This window comes from Seriola aureovittata, chromosome 11 (assembly GCF_021018895.1).
Source record: "Seriola aureovittata isolate HTS-2021-v1 ecotype China chromosome 11, ASM2101889v1, whole genome shotgun sequence".
Lineage (NCBI taxonomy): Eukaryota > Metazoa > Chordata > Actinopteri > Carangiformes > Carangidae > Seriola > Seriola aureovittata.
The window spans coordinates 1,224,938-1,252,711 of record NC_079374.1 but is presented as its reverse complement, the minus strand read 5'-3'; the positions used below and the strand labels follow the sequence as shown (position 1 = coordinate 1,252,711).

Below are 27,774 nucleotides of genomic sequence, written 5' to 3'. Positions count from 1 at the left end.
ACTTCTGTCCCTTCAGTCAGGAGTTCAGTTGGCACCTGAGTGGAGAGTATCAGAGGAACTCGTACTGCAGAGTGTCTGAGAACCAGCCAGGTAACCCCCCCACTCTGCTGCTGCTGTGTACACCTGAGATACAGGGGTCAACGACCTCCAACCAACAGCACACATCATCGTCATAAACATCAAATCATCTCAAAAAGAGCTGATACTGTTACTGAGACGATGTTACCTCTGTGTGTGTGTGTGTGTGTGTGTGTGTGTGTGTGTGTGTGTGTGTGTGTGTGTGTGTGTGTGTGTGTGTGTTCAGACTGGTGGAGGAACTATGGGGCGGAGCAGTATGGACCGGACTCTGTGTGTCTGTACCAGAAGTCGGCGTTTGTGATGGAGCAGTGCACCAGGAAGATGACGTACCCTGACTGGGGCTCCGGCTGCTACAAGGTGCTGTCACTCACCTGTGATTCACCTGTACTGATCAACACTGGCTTCACCTGTCAGAGAGGAAACATGAGTCCAAGCTCGTACTCATGATACAGCTGTGGTTTATTTTTTTAATGTGATGACATAAAAAGTAACAGAGCATTAACATCTGACCCCCCAGGTGTGGTGCTCGGCTCAGGGCCTGACGGTGTTCGTTCAGGATCGCTCCTTCCTGTGCGTTCGTAAAGGTCAGCTGCTGAGTGTCAGCGTTCGGGTCAACGACTGGGTTTATAACGGCGTCCTGATCTGCCCCGCCTGCACCGACTTCTGCGACGACTGCCCCCTCCCCCACCAGCTGCCCCCCATCAACACCTCCAGGAGTAACCCCATCGGTCGGTGCCATTCAATCATCCAATCATCATTGATCCCCAAGTGATTATTATCATCATTTTAACCTGTCCAAGAAAAAGTTCTGATCACATGTTGGCCAATTAACTTTAATGACTGAAAGCTAAAAGCTAAGCTAACGCATTTCAGTGTCTATTTTTAAATATAATTTTTCCTAATCTTACTTTATTGTATTTAATGGTAAAACTTCCTGTTTTCGTCCTGATGAAACTGCACAGACTAAAGACCAGGTCCTGGTGCTGATGTCATCACCGTTAGATATATATGAAGATACTTTTACACGTATTGTATGTAACACTAACACTGACTGTCAGGCTCATTCAGTACATTTATCTTCCTGCTGCAGATTTTCACTGTGGATTTATGAGAGTGACTTAGAGCAAGAGTTTCTGTGAATACATGACGATAAACCTGAACTTGATCTACACACACACACACACACACACACACACACACACACACACACACAGTCCTGAATGTTTGTGTGAGTCAGCTCTTTGTGTTTGATGATGAAGGTGGATAAAGACTGATGATGCTGTTTGTTTGTTTGTTTGTTTGTTGCAGACCCCTGCTCCAGTTCTCCAGGTCTGGCCATCACTCTGTGGCTGCTGCTGCTCAACCTGCTCCCCCTAGTGGCCGGACTGCTGCTCTGCCACTGCAGCTGATCTCACACACACACGCACACACACACACACACACACACACACACACACACACACACACACACACACACGCACACACACGCTAAGGTAGCTGGACATGTTACTGTCCTAAACACTCAGTCCTCTGTGGGCTGCAGACTTTTCTTCTCCTTCTTTCCTTCCTTCCTTTGTTCCTTGTTTCCTTTTCTTTCTCCTTCATTCCTTCCTCAGGACCTCCACTCTTTCATTCCTCTTCTCTCCGTTCCTCAGTTCATTTCATAAACGACACGAGGACAGACTGTATCTTCGTCAGGGATCTTTGTGCTGAAGTTTCAGCGCGGTGCAGCGAACACTTCGTCCTCTGGATCCTCTGCTTTTTAATATTACATCGTTTCTCTGGACTGGACCCTGTCTGTCTGTCTGTCTGTCTGTCTGTCTGTCTGTCTGTCTGTCTGTTGGCTCGAGGTGCAGCAGAACACCTGGTGGAGTCTCTGTGGTTTGGGATCAGAGTAAAGAGACGTGAGACTGAAGACCACGAGGACCAGATCCCTCTCAGATCCTCCAGACCAGCACTGCAGGACTGTGCGTGACAGTTGAAGTGTGATTGCGACTTTCCGGCTTTAAAGCTATTTTTCCTCGTGCTTTTAAGCTGAAAGAGCCGTCTCCTTCCTCTCCTTCTCCTCCTTCTTCTTCTTCCTCTGACTGAACCACCATGAGGACCTCTGCTGTGTGTTGCCCCCCGCTGTTAGCAGGAGGTAACTGATCTGTTTTTGTTTTTTAAGTCTGAAGGATCTTTTATCTGAAAACTTGTACTGTAAATATGAATGACACTTTCCTGTTCTTTAGAGGGGGAGGGGGGAGGGTGGTGGAGGAAGTTTCCCAGCATCCTCCAGACACGTCACCTGAGTTTAAATTATTTACTAAATTTCATGTCCCAACAAAGACAAACAGAAATCTTAGTGAGAGTCCTGCACTGGCTAAAATTAAACCAGATATATGTCATTCCTGACCCTGACCCTGACCCTCATCCTCATCCTCATCCTCATCCTGACCCTGACCCTGACCCTGACCCTCATCCTCATCCTGACCCTCATCCTGATCCTGACCCTGATCCTGATCCTGACCCTCATCCTCATCCTCATCCTCATCCTGACCCTGACCCTCATCCTGATCCTGACCCTGATCCTGATCCTGACCCTCATCCTCATCCTCATCCTCATCCTGACCCTGACCCTCATCCTCATCCTCATCCTCATCCTGACCCTGACCCTGACCCTGACCCTCATCCTGATCCTGATCCTGACCCTCATCCTGACATCCAAGATCTGCTGGAGAGAAGACGGCTCACTCTGTTGGATTTACAGAGGTGTGACGTTCAGAGACACAAACCAACAACAGACAGGTTTCATTTAGTTGAGTCATTAAGTTAATGAATATTAATGAGTGACGACTGAAAGTGAGAAGCTGCTGCCCGGAGGTCTTTGAAAACTGAGCTTTATTAATGATGATTAGCATCAAAGTTTTGGGTTAGTGTGCAGTTAGGTGCTGCAGTGTTGGAGCTGAATAAACGCAGGAAAGAAACAATGAAGGATCAGATTTTGATCAGCTTTATTTTAGCCAGTACCGGACCTTTAAATACGACCACAGCAGGGAAACATCCGATTGGCTCAGGACGTCTCTTGAACACACAGAGCAGCCACTAGGAGGACGCTGAGTGGAGCAGTTTCTCTCCGTCTCCTCCTGCCGGTCAGAACCATGGCGGACATCAGATCTTTCCTACTGTCACTGTAGAGGATCTGATGACTTCCTCTTCCTCCTCCTTCGTCCCAGTAACAGACACTGATGTTTCTCAGACTGAAGGACGTTTGGGAAACAGCAGGAATCACATGGTGCTGAATATTCAAACATTGAACATATAATGAAATACATTTTAAACAGTTTTATTACAAACAGATGTTCAACAGCTGTTGATCATTTCTGTACTGAAGGAAACACCTGAGCTTTGTGGACTAGCGCTGCTTGTTCTTAAGGTTGCGTTCACAGTCAGCCTGTTGTTAGAGGTTCACTAACGTCTGTTTGAGTTCAGCTGCTGAAGCCGAATGAGGCCGATGAGTGTGAATGCAGGAGTTCGTGTGTCATGTGACTGCGTTCATGTCGGAGGGAAGATGTGCGTTTGTTTGTGTTGTCATGGAGAGGTGACGACACATGATCTACAGTCAGCTGGTTTCTCTCTGTTCATTCATCTCCTCTGTTTTATAGTATGAAGGACAAACAACAAACGAATAATTAAATACATAAATAAATGTAAAATACAAACATTTCAGTCATGAAAAATTCTATTTCTGTATTTCTACATTTATTTATATATTTCTGTGTATTTATTTATTCATTAACCTCCTAGGACCTGGCGTCCACATATGTGGACCTCACATTTTGGGTTCTCTAGACCACAATACTAACTTTTTCTCAACAAGGGCCTGGTGACCACATGAGGATATTATACTGCCACTCAGTAATCGAAATTTAAAACTAATGTCCTCATATGTGGACATCATTTTTCTCAGGTCCCAATCAGCCTGAATAGAAAAGAGAAATTAAAAATGCACGCCATGCAAGAGTTCGGGTCTTAGGAGGTTAAGTATAGTATATATTTATAATTAATAAGGAGGGACCACCTACCTAATTAACATACGGACACAGAAATATATAAATAAAATGTAGAAATACAGGAATAAATACAGAAATGTAAAAATAATACATATACTTTTTGGTAATGATAAATGCCATTTTTGTATTTTTACATATATTTATTTATTTATCCAAGTTATTAAGTATGTGATATATTTATTAATTAGGTAGGACCGCCAACCCAATTAACACAGAGATACATAAATATAAAATAAAGGCATTTTGGCAATGAAAAATGATGCTATTTCTGTATTTTTACACTTATATTTATTTATGTATTTATTCATTTATCTGAGAGCATTATATATTTGTTTATTATTAATTAGGTAGGCTAATTAAGATATGGACACAGATGTAGACTTTTAGAAATGAAGGACTAAATAATAAATAAATAAAAATATGTAAATATATGCATAAATAAATAAAGGTAAAAATACAAACATAGCATTTTTCATTACCAAAATAATGATTCATTTGGGCATTTATTTATGTTTTTAATTATTAATTTATTTTATTTGTTCATCCTCTTTCTCATTTTTTGTCCTTCATATTATAGAAGTGATTATTTGGAAAAAACACTCATGTTTATGACAGAATCAGAAAACAGTAAGTAGACCCTTGAGTTGAGATCTCTTCACCTCTCCTGTAGCGCCACCATCAGGACGAAATCTGAATCTAACTGGCAGGAACACGTTCATTTTCTCCAGAGGATGAACCCTCAAACCCTGTGTGTGTTAGCGCTGTAGCTATGCTATGCTAGCGGAAAGATGGAATTACATGTTGGAGTTTTCAGACCAAACAAAAGTAATTAAAGAAAATCAGGTCATAATAAAAACGGTAAAGAAGATGTTAAAGTAACAGTCTCAATGATCTGTGTCGTGATCGTTGGCGACACCTGTGGCCGTACACCGTAACTGCAGCTGTGTTTTCCAAGCTCACGCTCGTCGCCGTCTGTGACTCGTGTTCCTTGTTCCTTTGTGGACGATCTTGGAGACTGTCACTTTATAAGAATCATTGTGTGTTATTATTCTTCAGTTTCCTCAATCGCTCGTTGTGGCGTCAGTTTTGGAGTGAAACTCTTCGTGGTTCTGTAGAGCAGCTCGTTCAGTTTCACGCTGTGTTTACACTAAAGAAGAAGAACTGGCCTTAAAGTGACATGAAGAACACAGTGTTTATTGAAACCCATCAGGGGAGTCGGTCCATGGTCTTTGAGACGTTTCAGTCATGTGACTGAGCTGAAGCGCCAACAGGAAGTTGAGTGATGAACAAAATGAACTGCTGATTTAAAAACAAACATGTTGATGTTTACAGTTGAGACTCGTGTAGTTTATCTGACATTACTGTGATGCTTCATGCTGTAGAGTTTGTGTCTGTCCACATTTTATTTTGTTCAACTCGTCTGTCTGCAGGTCGTCTTTTTATCCTATTTATTTTATTCTTACGAAGATGTTCGATGTGAAGTTGCACTGAGCTGAGAAAATCTTGAGTTTGAAAGTGAAGATATGTTTGGAGAAATAATTTGATGCAGTTGTGAGTCCTTCAGTGATCAGCTGATCTTTGTTGTTTTTATTTTGTGTGTTTTTTAGAAAAAGGGCTGCTTTTTAAGACAAACCAAGACTGTCCAAATAAAATGCATCTGTATCCCAGAGACGTCTGTGTTCTGTCATTTTTAAAACGGTCAAAAATCAAATATAATCACATAAATTCAATTTATTTATTTTAATACGACTCTGGATAAACAGGGATGGGACACTAACAAACTAGTCTGAGTGGCGGAGGGATACGACCACCAGGAGGTGATTCTGGTTTCTTTTTTTAAAAACTGGTGTGATATTTGCAATGTGTTTGTTGGACTTCATGTAATGTCCTTCACATTGTTTGATTGGGCACTGAAACGCCATTTTCCACAGATAATCCTTGTGCGAAGCCAGAATCTCTCAACATCTGGTTTTAAATGCAAGGTTGTGTAAATAGTGAATCGTGTCTGGCGTCGTGTTCGACCGTGACAACTTTTAACATCTTTTCACGTGTTACATTAACGTGGTTTGAGGTAATACGTCCACTGCACTGATTTCCAGCCTTATCTCAGCTTTACTGTTGTGAGAGACACACACACTAACAAGAAAAACTAGAACCACCTCCTCGTGGTCGTATCCCTCCGCCACTCAGACTAGTTGCCCCAAAAGCTCAATCCCCACCGAGTGTTAGAAAGTCTGAAAAACAACCTTGTTCTGGACGTCAGTGATGAGCTGCTGCACAGTAAGACCAGGAAACACTGGTCTGATTCTTTCTAATGACAACTACACTCACATGAACGGAGCCTGACAAACATAAGAAGGAATCTGTTATTTGAACCTTCCAGATGGAAGCTCTGATTTAAAGGTCATGACATATTTATTCATTGATGGGACCCTGCAGTGAGCAGGACTCTGGTCTCCTGGCTACAGCTGAGCAGCTCGTTACCGACGCATTAACAACAGCTGCTGATCTTAATTGGTCTGTTAAATAAAATCCACTCAGCTGGAACTTTAACGGCACCGTTAGAGTGTGTTTGGCTCTAATATTAACATGCTTTTAAACAGTGGAACACTAAATACTAATTGTGCAACGTGCTGTAGAGATTTCACATCATTAGAGGTTGAATTAAATATCTCACTTTAATGGAGAATTTGATTATAAAATAAAAGGCATTTCTTTTCTCTGTGTCCAGACTCAGTTAAAAAAGTCAAAATGACTAATATCCAATAATATCCAGATAATCCGTCCTCTGGTGTCTGAGACTAACGTCCCTCCTGCTGGAGGTCAGGTCTGCTCTGCCGTCTCTTTGATCCACAGGAAGCCGACCTGGGTGCCGAAGTTGGGTCCGTCTCTGACGTGGGAGAAGAAGAGTTCGGGGTGACAGGAAGTGCAGGGCGTCACAGAGGGCCGGTCCGTCACCGCGTCATCGTGGATGTGTTCAGGCAGGATCCCGCCTTTCTGGAGGAGGATTCTGGGGCGGGAATTTGATGTAATTAGATGATTAACACACCTGTACACTGACCTGATGTAAACACTGATCTGACGCACCTTTACACTGACACCTTTACACTGACCTGACACCTGTACACTGACCTAACACACCTGTACACTGACCTGACACACCTTTACACTGACACCTGTACACTGACTATAAACTGCTCTGCTTTAACACTCCCTCAGTCCCAGAGACTCAGAGACTCAAACAGTCCTTGTGGAATCTGCAGGCTGATATTTCTCCAGGTGAATTTCTGTACCCAGCGTTGAACAGGTGGGAAAGTCGGAGGATCGTGAAACTCATTAGGATTCAAGTAAAACCTGAAAACAACGAGCCCTTTGTGTTTACTCCGCCTTCCTGGTCTGTACCTGTTGGCGAGGCGGATGTCGACATGTGGTCTGACGGACTCTGGGTCGGGGACACAGTCCGGGTGGATGCTGATGAAGCCCCGCGCCTCCTCTCTCTCCTTGGTGAAGCAGCACGCCCCCACCGACGGTCCCACCGCCACCACGATGTCGCTCACCTTGCACCCGAACTCTGTTACCATGGCCTCCACCGTCGCCATGGCAACCCCCATCAGGGTTCCTCTCCAACCTGAGGACGAGTAGAAAAAGTGATCAGGGAGAACGGAGGATCCTGAACATCTCTCACATCACAAACGACTGAAACATCCACCTGCGTGAGCCGCGCCGATGACCTTTGACACCGGATCAGCAAACAGGATCGGCATGCAGTCGGCTCCCGGAGCGGCTACAACCACCCCGGTCTGATCGGTTACTATCCCGTCGTAGCTCTCGGGCTCAGCTTTCCCCAGAACCCACACGTCGCTGCCGTGGTTCACCTGCAGGAAACCAGAGGATTCACACGTCTGCACCAAGTCTACGGCCTCATTCAGGACGACTCGCGCACAGTCGCTCCAGTACCTTGACCAGGTGAAGCGGCTTGGGGTGAAACCCGGCATGGAGGGCCAGTCGGCGTCTGTTCTCCGCCACCACGGCCCCGGGGTCCCGCCTCCCTCTGCTGCTGAACAGATTCATGGAGGACAGCGTCGGGGCGTAGGACACACCGCCTGAACGAGTGCTGAAGCCGTGACCGAAACAGTCTGACAGAGACACAGAGAGAGAGAATCATGTTTCACTCCGATATCCGCTCAACTAGAATCACCTCCTCACGCTCGTATCCCTCCGCCACTCAGACCAGTTCAAGGCTAACCTGTTTATCCAGAGTCAGAGAAGATATCAACCATTGGTGCGACTCTCGAGTCTTGAGTAATGGCTATGAGGTGTTTTGTGAGGTCACCACGCCCGTCACCTTTGACCCCCAAAATCTAATAAGTTCATTCATGAGTCCTGGTGAGTGTTTTTACCAGTTCCATCAAGGTGTTCTGAGATATTGTTTCTATATATTCTATATGATTATATTATACTGACAATATATTATTAAAATAAATGCAGCTTTGTGGAGAAAGAACAGGAGACTTACTCCATTCGTACAAACTTATAAATGAAGTCACATGAGAAGAAAAGCATAATTAAACTGGGGTCTAGTTGAATGGAGTTTGGTGTGAGTTCCTCTGAGGCTCTAACACGTTGCACCTGAATGAGTTTCATAAAAGTTTGAAATAATAACATGAAAAACAGAAAAGCAGCAAATCCTTAATGTATGAATGAATGGAGTTTGGTATTGACCTCATTATTCAGTTGTACTGGGTTTATAATTTATATTACTAATAAGAAAATATACCGTTTGGATTTGATCAGATTTGACATTTGATTTACTTCTAATATTCAATTAAAATACACAGGAATCTGTGTATTTTAATTAAACTGACCTGGGATCAGTGTTGACGTCAGCACCGTGACGTCTCCCTTCAGCGCAGGTAACTGCTGCAGAAACACGGACACTTCTTCTTGGACTCCTTCACCAGGTGAGCCCGTGTGGGCGGAGCCTGAGCAGCTCGGACAGGCGAGGTTGTCCACTGACCTCACTTTATAATGGAACGTGTACGCGGCTGTGAAAAGCAGCTGCTGGTACCGAACCAGAACCTCCCGGCCCTGCGGGGTCGTGAGAACCGTCACGGAGCTCAGGTCCCGCCGGTCCACGGTCTGCTTGAGGCGGTACAGACACTCCGCGGTGGAGTCCGAGTCCAGGACCTGAGCGGTCCTGCACGAGCTCAGAAACGGGTGGTTGTCCCGGTGCCGCTTCCCGCTCAGCAGAAACACATGACGGTCTGAAGCGGACTCCTCCAGCAGAGACGGGCCGGCGCAGGTCGGACAGCAGCCGTGAATCAGATCCAGCAGCACGGCCCGGGACATGTCGGACAGAGGACAGGTGAGAGGACAGGTGACGGAGGACACGGGACCGGTGAGGGTCCCGCTCTGTGACAGCTGTAATGAGCAGAAACTCCGGAGGACTCTGGGACTTCCTGTTTTGCGGCTCTGCAGCGTGGCCCCGCCCACACTGGAAACCCCGCCCACACTGGAAACCCCGCCCACACTGGAAACCCCTCACACACTCTGAGGAAACTCCGCCTCAAACAGACTCAGTGGTTTAATGGATGAATTCATGTTTGTGTCTGAAGGTTTCATTAAATCACCTGAAGTTTCTTCTGAAGTGCGACACTGAGCTGACGGAGTCACTTCAGGCTGTGGAGCACAATCTTTTAAATAGTTTTCTTAGTTAAGGAAAACATTAAGACATCTACTGTTTCCACGGAGACCGCTGATTTGCTGCCATTAGCACTTGTTGTGACGTCACTTCTGGGAAACGACATAGAAGAAGTGGCTGCTCTCTTCCTCCTGTGGGTCAGAGTTCAGCAGGTCAGAGTTCGTTCAGTATCAGTTCAGCATTAAATCAGCAGATACTTGAACAGACTTCAGTTTGTGTTCTCAGAGGAAAAACTTCTTCACATTTGGAGTCAGATACATGGAAAAATATCTATATATTAAATATATAATAAATGACATTTTATATTTTACATTACAAACTCTTCTGCAGATTCATGCTCAGTTTAAATAAAATGAATCTTAAACAATGTATAAAGTATTTAAAATTAGCTCCATCTCAGCTACAACAAGCTGCCTGTAAAACAATACACTAGTCCTAATGATTTATCCGTATGAAGGAACAGTCCTTTTACTTTTCATATTTCAGTTTGGCAGCTCAGGTGCAACAAACGATGTTTTTATTTTGGTGAATCTGTAATTTTTTTTTTAAATGATTCATTCTTAATTTTCTTTGTGTATAAAAATAATGAAATGAATTATATTAAAATATAAAACTCACAGATCAAAACCCCAAAATATTCAGTTTATAATGAAACAAAAATATCTTTTTTGATTAAATAATTAATGATTATTAACATCGTCTGGATTTTGTTTCCACTTGATTTATTTTTTAATCTCATTGTGACCAAACCACAAATTCACTTGGAGACAAATATGTTTGTTTGTTTTTTGTCCTAGAGATCTTGGCAGGAAGTCACCTGACTCAGTGACGCAGGTAATGGAATGCAGCCCTGTTCAGTCTGATTGGCTCCACCTGTGCGTCTCCTGCTGCGGAAACAGGAACGTGCTTCCTTTGTGTTCCACTGTGTGTGAACAGGATTATACAGTCACATGAAGATGGACGATCCTCGGCACGAACAAACTTCTACACTGAGCATGTGGCTGAAAGTTCTGGGAAGAGCTGGTAAATGGACCTTGAGTTGAGAGGAAACTATATATATGAGTATATGGGTACCTGACAGTATATATATATGTGCACATTAATGAACAACATTCATAAAATTAAACACTAACATAGACCAAGTACGTGTGTGTGTGTGTGTGTGTGTGTGTGTGTGTGTGTGTGTGTGTGTGTGTGTTGTGTGTGTGTGTGTGTGTGTGTGTGTGTGACACACCTGATGAACTGAGAATGGAGGAACTTCCCAGGGTTGTTGGTTGATGTCACATGACATTTCTACTGGTTGTACTTTTCTGATTGGCAGGAAGTGAAGCAGGAACAGAGTGTGTGTGTGTGTGTGTGTGTGTGTGTGTGTGTGTGTGTGTGTGTGTGTGTGTGTGTGTGTGTGTGTGTGTGTGTGTAGGTCGGAGTTAGTGACTCGTCAGGTTGATCAGATTTGTGGCTGATGGAACCAGATGTTTCTATGAGCTCATGAGGATTATCTTCATGCAGCTGCTGCTGCTCAGACTGTTTGACCTCTGAACCACCAGCAGAGGGCGCCACACACCCGGTCCACATGAGACCGGCTTCATCACAGTCCATGTGTCCTAAGAGAGGACCACAGGACTGGTCCACTGTCCCCTCAGGCCTGAGACCTGACTGATGCTGCAGCAGCTCAGAACCATAGAAAGAGTGGGAAAGCACTTCACGTTACCTTGACGACGCCAAACTGGTGTTTGGGACTTTTTGATTCTGCATTTTTTTTTTTTACTTTTTTTTTTTCAGGTTCGTTCTTCTTCTCTCTTTTTCTTTTTCCCATTTATGACGATTGTTTAGTTTTTTTCTGGCGGCTTCATTAGCAGAATCTCGGAGACATGGAGTGAGTGTTCACACTGAGATTCCCTCTGAACCAACACACTCACTTCTCTCTGCCTGAGAACTACAACCTCCTCCTCGTGGTCGTATCCCTCCGCCACTCAGACTAGTTCCAGGCTACATCCCTGTTTATCCAGAGTCTTGAGTAATGGCTAAAAAGTGTTTTGTGAGGTCACACTGACCTTGACCTTTGACCTTTAGCCACTAAAATCTAATGGGTTCCTCCCTGAGATGAAGAGACTGACTCTAACAGACCTGACACTGACTCTGTGGCGTTTCAGTCTGATTGTAAGATCATGTTGAACAGTCTGTTTCCTGGCGTGTGACACTAATGTGATCATTCATCTCTCTGTATGATCAATAATCAATAATTCTAAATGTAGAATAAGTTCAACACGCCACAGTCTGTTTGTTCTCAGAGCTGATTTGGAACCTGCCTCTTTATTCAGTATACACTGAACAATGCCGGTGCTGTGTCACAGTAAACTGACTCTGGATCTGTCTCAAAGCTGCCAGTGGCAAATATCTCCTACCTCCATTAGAGGGCGCCCTGGAGCCAATCAATCCACACAGATACATAAACATTACCTCTGATGATCCATCACATCTTTACTGACGTCTGTGTCCCCACCTCTTCTGAACTCTCTGTTTCTGACGTTTGTTGTTGTTGTTGTTGTTGTTTGGTTTATTTACCTGTGAGCTGTTTGTTCAGCTGCTGGCAGACATGTTGTTTCCTGCAGCCTGAGTAACGACTGTGGGATCAGACTTTAACCACGACGCTCCCGGAGTCTTTGTGTCATTTCGTTTTTCAGCGTCTGGTGATGATGTAACTTCACAGGTCAAAGTCCTGCTCAGGCCACGGTGGTCGTAAACAAACAAACAAACAAACAAACAAACAAACAAACAAAGTCCTTATGACAAATGTTCCTCTCAGTTTCAGTTTCTTTTTGTTTTTCTAACTCCAGGTGAAATGATGTTTGTTTGTTTGTTTGTTTGTTTGTTTACAGTGAGTGAGGGACACAGCAGCTACAGTGATTGACAGCTGCTGTTAGCCTGTTAGCCGTGCTAACTCCTGCAGCTTCTGTTTACAACCCAGCCTTCAGCGTTTCCCGCCCCCTCCGAGCTGATCCATCGCCAAACTATTGATGCTATTGATCGTCTTATTTTGAAAAAAAACAAACAAACTGGATCCATCACATGTCAGCTCACATCCTGCCCAGACAGAAAAATGTAAAACCTCTGGCCCAAGTCTGGCCCACACACTTCCACATCTGGACAGATTCCAGCTGTTATCCTCCCGCTCTGATTTTCTGTGTGTGCCTGCCAGAACTGGTTCAGATGTGGAGATAGCATCTGACAGTCACGCCGTATCTGGGCCAGAGTCGGACCATGGAACCGGGCGTATACTGGGCCGGAGGAAAACAGGCATGTGGGCCGAGTCTGGGCCGGAAAATAATAGTATCTGCTGATGAGGCGTTCAATGACACATCTCACCGAAAATAAACTATCAATATCACTATTGATATCGATATCTGCGATTCTGGTATTGATTGATACCGGATCGAAATCACATCTCCTTGCCTTTAAACCACGCCCACCCTCTCTGTCTGTCTGTTTCTAATTTATTTTATATAATTAATATCATAATCCGGTTTCCCGCCTCTCTCTCTCTCCCAGGCTCCACCGGTCTGAGACCAGACCCGACCCTCGTGCACGGCGCTCTCTCTCTCTCCCCCTCTCTCTCTCTCTGTCGGTGACGCGCCCCCGGGTTCCGTCCTACCGGAGGCAGCGGCAGCGGCAGCGGCGCGGTGTCTGCTCGGTGAGATGCAGCAGAGCGCGGGAGAGGAGACTCACGGAGGAGCGGGATTTGTCCACTGAGGCCCAGGACCCGGAGCTGCTGTCGGATCCTTCCCGCGTCTGAACCGGTAAGAAGAAGAGCTCCGTGATGTGACCGTGTTGTCTGTGTGTTGCTCCCCGCTGATGACGCGCTCCTGTCAGCCGGAGCTGCGCCGCCATCACCCTCCATCCAGGGAGGGGGGTGAGGGGGGGGGGGGGGCGAGCTGTGAGAGCGGGAATCAGGTTCATGATGAGAGGGTGAAGTTGATGAGATGCTCGTGGCGGGAGAGTGAGTGTGTTCTGATGCAATAACCACACGATCCGCGGGGTTTACTGAAGCTCCGGAACAATGGTGCACGCGCTTTTGTTCAACAGTTTCCCGGTTAAAAGTGTCAGAACAATCAGGTCCAGGATCAGACCGGATCAGAGTCAGGCTGCTCTGAGACCAGAGCCGGATCCGTGAGGATCTCAGCTGTTTCCACTTCTGCTTCTGTAAAATCCTGAAGTGTGATCAGGTCTCAGCTCTGTGTGTGTGTGTGTGTGTGTTTGTGTGTGTGTGTGTGTGTGTGTGTGTGTGTGTGTGTGTGTATGTGGGTGGGGGGTGGGGGTCCCAGATCCAGATCTCCTCAGACTGATGGTCCCTGTGAGTCTGGGTCTGTCTGATGGAGGATGATGGTTTGCTGGAGGAGAGGATGTCCTTGGTATCCCGTCACCTTGACGACCCCTCAGCACCAGACAGAGCCTGTTTGTCAGAGTCAGACTCCCATCATGCACCTGCTGCAACCTTCTGTCACACAACCACACACACACACACACACACACAAAGCCACACACACACACAGACACACACACTTCCTGTTTCTCCTCCACACGAGACACACACACACCTCAGCAGTGACATGCAGCAGCGTGGCCTCCAGGATGGTGATCAGGTTATGGAGTGGAAACACTGGGGTGGATCAGATGAAACCAGGTTGTGTTTAATATTAGACTCTAAAAGCTGAACATGGACACAGACAAGAACAGGATAATACTAAGTCTAAACATTTTTAAAATTCTAGTTTAGTTTTATTTTATTTGCTCAGAAGTGACAGTGAAATAATAAAAGAAATATAAATTGTGCAGAAAAAGGAAAGTGGCTCAGAGTCCTGCAGCTTTATTTCAACCCGTCGTTAAAACCGACATCACATAAATAAAACATTAGAGCAGAAAAAATATTATTCATAATAATAATATAATCAAGACATCAAAATGTTCCCGTTAAAAAAAAAGATCAATAACAACCTGAATAAACCCACATTATAAGAGCAGATCGTTTATAAATGATCAGTTCAATAAGAGGAAGGATCGTGTCACAGTTACTGAGCAGGAACCTGGAGCGGATCAAAATGTTCATGATGAAAACGTTCCTATGAGTCGATCAATAATTATTGATGGTTTCTAATACAGACAGGGGGGGGGGGTGCTCTGCTGTGGGCGTGTCCTCGTCTGGACGTACGTGTTGTTTGTACAGATGCAGCAGATGTTGGTGGAGACGAGCGACGTGTTTCATCCAGAGGATGGAGGTGATGGAGGTGATGATGAGGTTGTAGTTTTCCCGCTCTTTGTCAGGACGGTTTCCTGCAGTTTACACACACACACGTGTTCTGACGGTTCTTCACGGCTTTTCTCACTTCACGCTTCTGTTGTTGTTGTTGTTGCTGCTGCTGCGACCTGTTCAGTGATTGGCTGTTTGTCACCTGCATCACGCTACATTATCAAGCGATATGATTGGCTGTTAATGAGCCGGGGGAGGGACGGCGTGTATTTCACCTCACTACGGTTTCATCGTTCAGGTTTACAAGAAATGAAACACAGTGTGTCCAACATCTGTATCTTCAGTGACGTGACCAGGGGGCGGGGTTTATCCAGGTCCTTGGGTGTGATTGGTTGAGTCAGAGGTGGAGCTGATGTTAAATATGGATGTAGTAACTTCTTGAGCAGAACTTCAACCTGTTAAAACAGATTCTATTATTTAGAAATGAATTTTCTGCCGGCGACGTTTTAACCTGCGACAGTGACGAGAAGCTTCTACCTGAGGAGCGGGAACAGGTGTGTCCAGGTGTGTCTCGTGTTCATTCACACACAGTGACTCTCACTCTGATGTGCAGTGACGCTGCAGCGGCCGTCACGGTCCGGTCCAGTATCTGATCTGGTTGTTTGAGCTGATCCTGATCCTCTTCCTGATTGGCCTGTGGACAGAGTGCGAGACAATGGGCCCCCGGACACAAACGTGTGAGAGGCCCCTGTGTCAGAGCAGGACCCCCAGACAGAAGGACAGTCACTTCCTACAGAGGCTCTGGTCTCTGGGCCCCGTGGCCCCGTGACCCCGTGACCCCTGGGCCCTGGTACAGTGATCCATGACGACACTGAGACATTATAACCAGTTGTTTGATTGTTAGACGATAAACTAACAAACTCCAGCTGTTTATGAAACATGATGGATTCACATCCTCAGTCTGAGTCTGAGCTGCTGTTCAACAGACTCATAAACATGAAGCTCTTAGTAACTGGTCGCCACGGTGACGTCCTGAGGAGCAGAGTTAGTAACATCATCAGCAGCAGCTGCTGCTTCTACTACGACTGTTATTGTGAACATGTTTGTCACGATGACATCCAGCCAGTCAGCTGTTGTTGTCGTGGCACCATCACAGCTCCAGCTGTTGGTTCTGTTGCTACATGAGACCACACATCTGTAAACCAGCTTCTGCAGAGACCAGGACTGTGACCCCAGAGACCAGACACATCCAGAACCAGCGGCTCTTTGGCTCAGGTGAAGATGGAGGTTTAGGTTCTGACACCAGGACCTGAACCTGAACCTGAACCCAGAGCAGAACCATGAACCAGTTTAATGACGCTGGAGTCCCGACAGGTGGAGGTTGTCGTGTGAGGTCAGATACTTCAGTCCTGAGACGTTCAGGATCAACGTGTTTAATCAACACTTCCTCACGGTTCTGATAGAAAACCTGATCCGGTCTCAGTCGTTCCTCCAGAACGTTGTTGACTTGTGTTGAGACGAGTTGTTTCCGGACGTTGGACCTGCCTCGTCCAGGCTTCGTAAAAACAGACATAAACCGTGTTCATGGACGTGTGACCCGGTGGGAGGAGCTGCAGGTTCAGACTCCTCCCACCGCTGATCGATTTCACATCAATCAACCAATCGATTGTTTCAGCTGTTCTCATAATCAATGAGGAGGCGGGGTTTAACTCAGGGCTGTCAGTGTGAGTGACAGGACAGACAGATGATAATAATGAGTGACAACACAGCAGTGATTCCCATGAGGCCGTGCAAACACCGACGCCACTCAGCACCAAGAAGCAGCTTCTCCGTTGTCTGCAGGCGACTCTTACATCACCAGCTGACACCGTGGTGTGACTGCCGAGCGTCAGCACCAGAGTCACTGCAGCTGAATGTGACACCGCTCCTCCCGCCGAGGGCTGAGGGTGAGGGGGGGTCAGAGCGGCAGCAGGAGCCGCCGGGCCTCCTGCGGGCCTGCGTGGTCGTCGGGGAGAAGAGGCCGGGTCCTCGTCGGTCCTCAGGCGTCCTTCCTGTTGTCTTTGTTTCCTGCAGCTCATTACAGTGCGTGGCAGGAGCAGCCTGTTAGCCGCTGTTAGCTGCTGTAATGCGATTATCCGTCCTCTTCATGTCTTTCTGCAGATTCTGCCGAGCCGCCGCACAAAACGTTAATTGACCCCACGCTGCAGCGCTCAGTGGGGACGACTGTCGCTAATTGTGCTGGTATTTTGAGATACGGTGGGAGCATTAGGCTGTTCCACCACCACAGGAAGTATTCACCAGAGGTGTGTGTGTGTGTGTGTGTGTGTGTGTGTGTGTGTGTGTGTGTGTGTGTGTGTGTTTTCATCACACTGTGAGGACCCAGACCTGAATCCACCTCATGTTGTGGGGACCGGAGAGTGTAGGTGAGAATCAGGGGACGGTTGTTTTATGAAACCAGAACCACCTCCTCGTGGTCGTATCCCTCCTCCACACAGACTAGTTCCAGCTCACATCCTGTTTATCAGAGAGAATATTAAACATTTGTGTGAAATTTTTGTCATAATTGCTTTGTGAAGTCTTGAGTTTTGTGAGGTCACTGTGACCTTGACCTTTGACCTTTGAAGAAGTTCTGTTGAGGTGTTTCTGAGATATCGTGTCCACGAGGATGAGATGGACGGACGACCTGAAAACAAAATGGCGGCCGCTCTGAGGAATAAAAACAAACAGATGAATTAAATCTGAACGTTCTGAACATGTTCAAAATTATATAATAGATATATAGAGTATTGCAGCCCCTCCCCCACACACAAGGAGAAACAGACTCACTAATTAAAAACAGGAAACAGACGTGTTGTCCTGGCGATGGTCAAAGTGTCAGGACTCACGACCACGAGGCAGAGGAATGGAAACGGCTCCCAGCAGTGACATCACACCATCAGGTTGGCGTTCAGGCCCAAAGTGAGTGTGTGTGATTCCTGCAGTTCATCATCAAGCAGCTGTTGAATTTGTAAAATGTAACGGTGACGTCCAAAAGATCCAAAGATTCAGTTTCTAATTCATATCAAACAACAAATCCTGACGTGTGGTCGCAGCGCAGCCGGACGGGCTGTGAAAATGAAGCGCTCCTCCTCCTCCGTCACGTGCGGCTCACATTGATGTTCGGAGCGGTGGGGAACGTGCTGTCGTCTCCGCACGGCTGCTGAACTAAAGGAAACTCTTCGTTCCAGGTGGTCATGTGCTGCGCCTTGTGTGGGGGCGGGTCCAGGCTGCAGGGGCGGGTCTAGGCTGCAGGGGCGGGTCCAGGCTGCAGGGGCGGGTCCAGGCTGCAGGGGCGGGTCCAGGCTGCAGGGGCGGGTCCAGGCTGCAGGTGGGCAGCACCAAGAGAAGTATTGACGTCAGTAGGACCAGGAAGTAATGTCCGGACCCCCAGCGAGACGTTTCATATGGAGGAGAACAGTGTGTTTGCCTCTGTGGTCCTGTGACTGTGGAAACATTAACATGCACAGAAACACTGAACACACTGGAGAAGCATAATCCATACATTCATTTTCTGTTGACTAATTGATTAATGTAGAACTGAAATGATTAGTGAAGTGGCAGAATTGATCAGCAGTGATCAGACGTTCAGTTTAAATTGATTATGATTCAAAGAAAAACACAAAATTTCCATCAAATGTTTAAATCTTAAAATGACTGATTTGAATTTTCTGTAGATTTAATGTTATTCAACCGATCTGTTCAGCTCACACACACACACACACACACACACACACACACACACACACACACACACACACACACAGAGTTCAGAGTGGCAGCACATCAAAGACGAGCCATCAGTGTGATGGAGGAAGCAGAGCAGCCGGAGGGAAGAGCTGCTGTGACTGAAGTGCTTTCTAATTCACACAATGGCCGGTGTGTGTGTGTGTGTGTGTGTGTGTGTGTGTGTGTGTGTGTGTGTGTGTGTGTGTGTGTGTGTGTGTGTCCTTGTGTGCAGTGATGTGGGGTCTTTTTCTGGCTACACATCAAGAGAATCTGGATTGTGCTGAAGACTGCAGAGGAGGAAAGAGGATTTACTTCCTGTCTGTCGCTCTGCACCAAAACACCGTCATTAAAATACACGGCGTCCTGCAATCAGCTGATCTGCGTCTCATTAATAACATTAATCAACAAATCGTTTGGTCTGTTAATTGAAAACCTTTCAGTCGTCCACTAACGATCCAACAGCTGAAGATGTTCAATTAAAATCAGAAAATCATCTCGTTTACTAGTCAAATAACTAGTGATTCATTATTCAAATGATTAAATACATTTCTGTCAATCAAGTCATCGACCAATGATTTCAGCTGTAAAATGATCATTTAGATTTTAAATACTGAGACTCATTATTATGAGTGAAAGATTATCCAGCTCTTATTTTTATTTGTAATAAAATAATATCTGATGGATCCAGTTTGATTTGATCTTTTTCTTTCTTCTTCATCCAGAACAAAATAATTATATTATTTTCCGTTTCCATTCTTCCCTCTGTCAGAGAGAAATATCGAGCTCGTTACTGAAACAGCCGACGGTTTATTTATTGAAAATCAAATGGAAAAAAAAAGGTTTTAAAATGACCTTTCCAACTGAAGCTCGATCAACGTCTGTCAAAATAACAGGTCGGGTTCATTTCTGATGATATGACCTTTGCAATATTTCCCTCCCTAGTCAATGCTTCTTTTGCAGTCTCTCCTTGTTTCCTCTTTCCTTGTTTCCTCTCTCCTTGTTTCTTCTCTCCTTGTTTCCTCTCTCCTTGTTTCCTCTCTCCTTGTTTCCTCTCCTCTCTCCTTGTTTCCTCTCTCCTTGTTTCCTCTCTTCTCTCCTTGTTTCCTCTCCTCTCTCCTTGTTTCCTCTCTTCTCTCTGATCTGAGTCATATTTCCCTCCTTTTCATTCAGTGTGAGTGAAGCAGCTCTGGTTCAGATTCACTGTGAGCTCCCGTCTCATCAGGGAGGAGGAGGAGCTCCAGGTGTTCAGTCTCAGTGTGTGTGTGTGTGTGTGTGTGTGTGTGTGTGTGTGTGTGTGTGTGTGTGTGTGTGTGGGGCAGACTTGTAGATAAGCAGCAGGCTCTTGCTCTTCCCATTAGGCCGGCCAAAGAAGGATGACATGACTCCCATTTTACACACAAACACACACACACACACAACACACACACACAAACACACACACACACACACACACAGAGGGTTAAATGCAGGTTAAACATCGAGCGTCTGACATGATGTGTATCTGTGTAAGATTCATTGTGTCAGACAGACACATCCATCCATGACGTGTGTGTGTGTGTGTGTGTGTGTGTGTGTGTGTGTGTGTGTGTTTGTGTGTTTGTGTGTGTGTGTGTGTTTGTGTGTGTGTGTGTGTTTGTGTGTGCGCCTGGATACTGAATGTGTTTCCTGAGACCTTGTTCTCATTAAGATGCTGCAGAACCTGCGACTAACGATTGTTGTTAATGGTTTAGTCTGAATGGTTTAGAGCGTCGACACACACCTGTCCCTCTCACCTCAGTCAGAACAGGTGGATCCTTCGTGGTCCGACAGATTCCAACACTCATTGCTCACCAGTAATTAAAAACAACAACGACACTGACAGAGTCTGAGCATCACACTGTTCACTGTCAGTACTGAGTTCAGCTCAGTGCAACAAGAGACTTACGTGTCTGACAGTAAGGGCGGGAACAGCTGGTGCGGCGACCACGCCGTCTCGTCTCAGCCGGCTATGAAGGGCCACACCTTCATAAGGATTTGTCCTCTGAACTTGGACCCTCAGCCCCCCCCCCCCCCCCCCCCCCCCCCCAGCAGCACTGACATCAGTGTGACAGCAGAGGGACTGTGGAGGACAGTGAGGGATGAGCTCGTATTGAGGAGCAGAGAGCTCTGGACAAAGAAGACAGATCATTACAGCGTCCAGCTGTGGGAACAATGGAGGGAACAAGCTGCTGCAGCCTGCCAACCCTCACACACACTCTGTCTCTCTGCTGCTGCGTCCTCATGAACACACTGCAGCTGCTGCGTCTCTGCCACAGACTCCGGAGACGCCAAAAACCAACCAGAGACCGACCAGAGACACCGGAGACACCGGAGACAAGCCAGTCTGAGACCGACCAAAGAAGATCAGACCGGCCTCAGTGTCTCTTCCCTCCTGAGCGTTGGCTGAGGAAACGGAGGCCTGAGGACGTGGTCGTTCACACGGCTCCACAAGGATCAGGATCCAGGTTTAGTTTCCTCTTCTCTGCGACTGATTTGTGATCTGAAAACTGGAGCAGGATCAGGACGAGTTCTCAATTCGGCTGACAGTTCAGGAAGCCATGTCTAATTTAAAGCTCCGTATTTTCTTCTTCTGTGTTTTATTTGAAGTGTTGATCCATCAGAAGATATAAAAACCATCTCAGTGTAGTTTTACATCTCCTCTCTCAGGCTTCTCTCTGCAGCTCTAGTAACAACAGGTCGGTGAACCAATCAGAAGAGAGGAGGCTCTGAGCCTCTCTTCTGATTGGCTGACTGTTTTCTGACTGATCCAATAAAAATATAGCAGATTTCAGGTAAAAACACGCAGAGAAACCAAATCCTGCAAGGTTTGGATGGTGGGTCCAGGTGGGCGGGGCTTGGTGACTGCTTTGTTGTGACATCACAAAGTTCCAGAAGTCCTGACGGCTGGTTTTAAGGCTCAGTTTCTGAATACAGGCTGTGTGCATTTCTCTGTGGACTGAGGCTTTGATACTTTCACAGTATTAATATAGAAGCTAGAGCTGATCTATAATCACACTACACATGGACACAGACCTTTACACTGGAGGAGCTTTAAGCTAAATGCTAATGCTAAAGTCCCCCCCAGGACTCTTCTGTAGTAAAAAGCTTAAACACAACCACAGTTCATTTTGCACACATGTGAGTGTGTGTTTGGATTGTGTGTGTGTGTGTGTGTGTGTGTGTGTGTGTGTGTGTGTGTGTGTGTGTGCGTGTGTGCAGTGTGTGACAGTAATGGCTGCTCAGAGCGTCTTCTGCTCTGCTGGTTTCACTGATGGATGCTGTTGGACAGCTTCCTGTCCCCTTCAGCCACATCTCACACCACACTACACCTCCCAGAATTCAGCTGTCTCCCTGCTCCGCCGCTGCCTGCAGAGCGCTGGGACATTCCCCAGTCATCAGGGACAGAGTCAGTCCGTTGATTTGTTTGTGTCTGTGGAGGTCTGAGTTTCCTCGTATCACCAGCTGATTCTCCACCTGTGCAGCTTCCTGGTGAGGCTGAGCTTGAACTCTGCTTCTCGCAGCACTGATGAAGCCTGCAGGTTTAAACCAGTGTGAGAATAATGGAGGGAGGAAGTCGAGCAAACACCAGGAAGTGTTTCCTGCAAGAGGGAAGAGGAAGCAGCTTTTCTGATGCCCCACAGTGAGTTAACGCTACGACATCCACCTCAGAAGCTAACTGCTAATGAAGCTAACAAGCTCTTCATGAATCCTTCCTGGTCTAAACATGAACACCCTGTTCTGTTGGATGTGGACGTAAAAACAGGAGTGACATCAACTACAACTCCCAAGGTGCATTTCAACAAGAACCGTCCAATCACAGAGCTCAAAACTGAGCTGAGAGTGTCGGTAACAGATGTTGGTTAATTTTTAAACTCTTGCTCCGTTTTAGATGAATTCAGTAACTATGGCAACGTGTTTTGAATGAATCTGATTGGCTCCTCTGACCGGCGTCTTCTCCATGACAACAGCAGTGATGCCACCGTCGTTTAAACCGTCCGATAACGAGGTGATGCAGAATGTGGGCCCGTCTTTGGATCAGGTCTTTAAACCTCCACAAACTTTTTGGGCGATGTGTCGTCTGTACGCTAACACACACTTCAGCTAACAGTGAGCGGACTGTGTCCATGGCATCAAATGTGGACAGTCCTCTCCTCCTCTCACTGTTTCCTCGTCTCTCTGGGAAACGTCCTGGCTCTGCCGCTGATGGAAAGCGTCTCCTCCCTCGACTCTGAAAGCTAACGGAGCCTGAAGCTGCAGCTTTTTATTTAATGACATTATCTTTTCCACCATGAACCGTGTTTATCTGTGCGTCTGCGCCGAGGCTTCAGTGCCATCCTGAATCCTCCGTCTTTAAAACCCGAGGACCTGACTCCGTCTTCCTGGTCGACCTTTATTAAAGATGCATGTGTGTGTTTGAATTGTTCCTCTGCACAGGAAGTCTGTCGCAGCTCATCTCTCAACCTTTAGAGCCGAGCAGGAAACAGGCTGCAGGGGATGGAGGCAGAACACAAAGGTTAAATAGGCCACATCTTCCTCCTCCTCCTCCTCCCCCTCTCTGTGTTTGTGTCTGTGGTTTGTGGAGCGTGGAGAAGTCAGTCACTCAGAGACCTGGTCAAACACAGAGCTGCAGGATGTTCATGGAACTAAAGAGGAAATTTACATTCAGGTTCTTGTCCTTTACTTCATTTTCTCCTTTTTATATTTATTCATATTTATAAATATTATATTCATATTTTTACTCCTGGAGCAGCGGCCATGTTGTTTTCAGGTCGTCTGTCCGTCTCCTCTGAGGCTGAGGGACAGTGTGGGTGTGGGAGGGGCTGTAATACTGTTTATATTCTTATTAAATTCAGATTCATGTTGATCATGTTTTTATTCCTCTACACCGACGACAGTCAGAGCGGCAGCCATTTTGTTTTCAGGTCGTCCGTCCGTCACAAAACTTCACAAAAACTATGAGAAAATTTCTCACAAATGTTTAATATTTTCTTTGTGTCTATTTTGAGTCATATCCAGTTTCAAAGGTCAAGCCAATGATTTCTAATAAAAGTCAAATGTTTTTGAGTCTCAGACGGTTTTTATTTCACGTCTCTGTCGGATTCAGAGGCTGAGACATGAAGGTTTTAGTGAACATCAGGTTCTTCAGAAAACCCTCAGGTTTCAGAGGGAGACTCGGGACTGAAAGGGTTAAAGTGGTTTGAGTTCCCACTTCCCTCGAACCCCCCCCCCCCCCCCCCCCCCCACCCCCACCCCCACCCCCACCCCACTGAGGACCGTGATCTAGAGAGAAAAACAGAGATCTCATGTGAAACCACAGACTCTCATGCGTCGCTGAGCTTTGCATTTTCTCCGGTTCAGGCCGATCACAGCTGGAAACACAAGATGGTTTCCATTTACTAAACCACCGCCCTGATCCAGAGCCAGGACCCTGATCCAGAGCCAGGACCCTGATCCAGTCCACTCTGCTCCCGCTGCAGCCTGGTGAACTGTGTTCATCACTGTGGGACACATGTAGAGTTTGTACCTGTACTCTGCACTTTATCACTTATTGACACTCGTCTCATTTTATTGTGAAAATCTGTATAAATATAAATGTAAATACAGTTTATTTCTACACAAGTCAAAATGCTTTACAGGCTGGAAGCACATTAAAAGTAGAACATGAAGATGACAATAACATACGATTTAAAAACAAATGTGAATAAATACAAATATGTGAATAAGTCATATCAGCATTGCATGAAATCAGGTCAGAGACATTTTAACAGAAGTGCTGCAGAGATAAAAGACATTACAAACAAGTAAATGCACTGTAGAGTAAGAATGTAGAATTCCACTGATACTTTATTTCATAGCTTCTGTATTTGTTGTAGTTGTTGTTCTGGAAATGATAGGAAATAACAGATATTTAATAACTAAGTGTAGCAGCTTTGATTGGAAACATCTCAGTAAATAATACAGATAAATACAAGCTAATGTTTATGAAATGATGAAAGTTAATATGAAATTATCCTGACAACACAGGAGCAGTGTTACTGATGGTCTGTGTTCTAGTGTCTGAACGTTTCCTCATTAGAAAACTTTTCCAGTTTACGTAAAGTTTCCTTTAGTATTTCCTGTTGTATGTGAGTGTGTGGAGATGATCTGTGGGAGGTCGAGTTATCTGAGCTGCGTGGTAAACAGGTTCAGCCTGAGTCGAATCATGTGAATCATCAGCTCGGGTTATTTGTCCAAGACGTGGGTGAACAAACATCTAGAAAAACACAGACGCAGCCAAACATCTGCCCCACAGATGTTCCTCCGGTCAGGTGTTCCTGGTTTCAAACCTCTGCATCAGCTGAGGAGGAGGAGGAGGAGGAGAAGTGCTCATTAAAGCATGTTCACCTTATCCCACAAGTCTTTGAGTTATCATGTTGCCTAGCAACAGGAGAAGACGAGCTTGTGTGTGTGTCATTTCAAAGTTTCCTAACTGGTCTGATCGATACTCAGTCTGTGGTCGGATCAAACGTTCAGGAATAAATATGAAGCTTAAAGGTAAATAAACATTGTCTCTAGATTAAAGCTCCTCCAGTGTAAAGGTGTGTGTCCATGTGTAGTGTGATTATAGATCAGCTCTAGCTTCTATATTAATACTGTGAAAGTATCAAAGCCTCAGTCCACAGAGAAATGCACACAGCCTGTATTCAGAAACTGAGCCTTAAAACCAGCCGTCAGGACTTCTGGAACTTTGTGATGTCACAACAAAGCAGTCACCAAGCCCCGCCCACCTGGACCCACCATCCAAACCTTGCAGGATTTGGTTTCTCTGAGTGTTTTTACCTGAAATCTGCTTTATTTTTATTGGGTCACTCAGAAAACAGTCAGCCAATCAGAAGAGAGGCTCAGAGCCTCCTCTCTTCTGATTGGCTCACCGACCTGTTGTTACTAGAGCTGCAGAGAGAAGCCTGAGAGAGGAGATGTAAAACTACACTGAGATGGTTTTTATATTTTCTTCAAATAAACACTGAAGAAGAAGAAAACTTGGAGCTTTAAAGTGTTTTTTGCTTGTATTTATTGGTTTATTTTGATGGTTTTGTTCTGATCTCTGAACTTTATATAAAGTTAATATGAGGGCGTTTAATAAAAACCTTGAGGCCACAAACATGTAAAAACTAAGAGCGATTACGTCACTGCTGTAAAAACAGATGTGTGTAAATACTGTGTATCAGAACTTAATGAACTTTGACATCAGTCTCATTTCTGAGTTCTGTTAGACTCATTTTGAGATCGCAGATAAATCCACACAGATCTGGATCCAGGGTTTTCCTCAGGATGTCAGGTGTTGATCCAAGGACCCAGAGCCAGAACCGGAGTCAGAACCAGAACCAGAGCCAGGGAGCGTTTGGCTGCTGCAGCTTCACCAGAAATCAAATCCTGTCAAGGCCACTCAGAAACTTTCAGGAAGTTTTAAGATCCTGTTATAAATAGTTCTCAGGTCCAAAGACTGCTGAGAAGTTTCCACTGTCAAAATATATTTTATTGAGCGTCTGTGGACACGCTGAGCTGCTCCGTCCACAGCAACATAACTTTATTGATACACTGTGGTTAGACAGTGCTGAAGTGCAGCGTCTCATTCTTCTGTGTAAACTAGTGAAAATCTACTGATTTCCACTGATTCGAAACAAGAACTCGACTTTAAATGAAAGATCACTTTACATGGAAATAGATTTGTAGTTTCCTGTCTCATGTTTTTCTGCTGCATTTGTTCAAATAAATACTGAAGCAGTTTTTACAACATTGAGCTGCTGCTCTATAATGATGTTTTCAACGATTCTCACTGGAGAAGCTTCTGTCATTTTTATTTAAGGGAATAACCTGCAGAAGGTCGATCCTCTCCTCCAACACACACACATGGTGTGGATGTGTGAGTCACCTCAGTGTAAGTGGCTGATGACGCTGTGACTTTTCCTCTGGTCTGGAAACCTGCTCAGACCCTCCAACCTCAGGCTTTGGTCGGCGTTCACACCTGAGTCACATGACTCTGCGCTAGACTCAGGTGTTTATCAGCAGTGCTGTAAACACAACACCCTGCTGTCCCAGTGACGGACACTGTGAACACACCTGTCTCCTCCACTCGGAGGACGTGCCCCACACCTGTGCAATAGATCGTCGCCTCAGCGGCCATGTTTGTTTTCCAGCTCTTGTGCAGTTGGTGCCCTCACATCCTCTTTTCTTCTGTCTAATTACGTAGCATCGGTGCTGCAGACACGACGGACTGATGGGAACCTGTCGTCCACAGCAGAGCGAGTATGTCCACCTGCAAGGACAACATGCACATCATACACACCCTCACATGCTCAGACACAGAGGAAAAGACTGCAGACCTGCAGTCTGAAACATGGAAACATGGAAATCATGTGTGAACGTGTATGAAATAATGTGCGTGTGTGTGTGTGTGCGTGTGTGTGTGTGCGTGCTGCCTCACTTTAAATATGTATTTCCTGTCCTACACCATGAGCTCAGACAGAAATGTAGATTTGATATTCACCTCACTGCTTCACTGCTTCCTGTTCTAGGATTGTCTCTGGTAATAAACGTGTGTGTGTGTGTGTGTGTGTGTGTGTGTGTGTGTGTGTGTGTGTGTGTGGAGGAGACTTGTTTCTCTATATTCATGGGATCCAAAAACCAGGACCTCACCACACTTGTGGGGTCTGACAGCTTTATGGGGACCAGAATCCTGGACCCATGAGTTTAAAGTTAGAAGCTCGGGAGTGTATTACATCGATGACGGGTCCTCACAAAGATAGGTGTTTAAGGGTGTGTGTGTGTGTGTGAAATCTTTAAGCAGCCACTGAGCCTGCAGGGCCCGTGAGGATAGGAACACATTTCCACTCACTTCCTCTTATCTATCTTTCTAATTTTCTCACACCCTTGCA

At 45.7% G+C, this 27,774-nt stretch overlaps 3 protein-coding genes across 5 annotated transcripts in view; 2 read left to right on the top strand and 1 right to left on the bottom strand.

The window, feature by feature from the left end:
- The window catches only part of lmln (leishmanolysin-like (metallopeptidase M8 family)), a 14,511-nt gene extending 8,712 nt beyond the window's left edge, over positions 1-5,799 (top strand). The window contains exons 13-16 of the mRNA XM_056389338.1: positions 1-90; positions 305-435; positions 596-806; positions 1,387-5,799. The exon at positions 1-90 is cut by the window's left edge and continues 70 nt beyond it. Of these exons, the coding sequence (XP_056245313.1) occupies positions 1-90; positions 305-435; positions 596-806; positions 1,387-1,487 (533 nt within the window). The 3' untranslated portion in view covers positions 1,488-5,799. The remainder of the gene's footprint in view (positions 91-304; positions 436-595; positions 807-1,386) is intronic.
- A 990-nt stretch (positions 5,800-6,789) lies between these two features.
- lacc1 (laccase (multicopper oxidoreductase) domain containing 1) lies at positions 6,790-9,656 on the bottom strand. Its single transcript, XM_056389346.1, has 5 exons — positions 8,996-9,656; positions 8,088-8,266; positions 7,840-8,005; positions 7,533-7,758; positions 6,790-7,140 (listed from the first exon to the last, which is right to left on the bottom strand). The coding sequence occupies exons 1-5, from the start codon at positions 9,477-9,479 to the stop codon at positions 6,954-6,956; spliced, it is 1,242 nt and encodes a 413-aa protein (XP_056245321.1). The 5' UTR covers positions 9,480-9,656; the 3' UTR covers positions 6,790-6,953.
- Positions 9,657-9,787: 131 nt separating this feature from the next.
- The window catches only part of enox1 (ecto-NOX disulfide-thiol exchanger 1), an 83,329-nt gene continuing 65,342 nt past the window's right edge, over positions 9,788-27,774 (top strand). The window contains exons 1-3 of one of the 3 annotated variants that reach the window (XM_056389343.1): positions 9,788-9,983; positions 10,629-10,854; positions 13,381-13,628. The gene's annotated coding sequence lies outside the window, so the exon portion shown is untranslated. Of the gene's footprint in view, positions 9,984-10,628; positions 10,855-13,380; positions 13,629-27,774 lie in introns of those variants that run through there. The other 2 variants (XM_056389344.1, XM_056389342.1) reach the window with 2 other exon arrangements.

Bases quoted from the DNA above. Each gene is read 5' to 3' on its own strand.
- lacc1 (XM_056389346.1), bottom strand. From the start codon at position 9,479: ATGTCCCGGGCCGTGCTGCTGGATCTGATTCACGGCTGCTGTCCGACC. The intron at 8,267-8,995 runs GTCAGTTTAATT...TGTCTCTGTCAG, and splicing joins GACGTCAACACTGATCCCAG to ACTGTTTCGGTCACGGCTTC. The intron at 7,759-7,839 runs GTGGATGTTTCA...ACTCGTCCTCAG, and splicing joins CATCGGCGCGGCTCACGCAG to GTTGGAGAGGAACCCTGATG.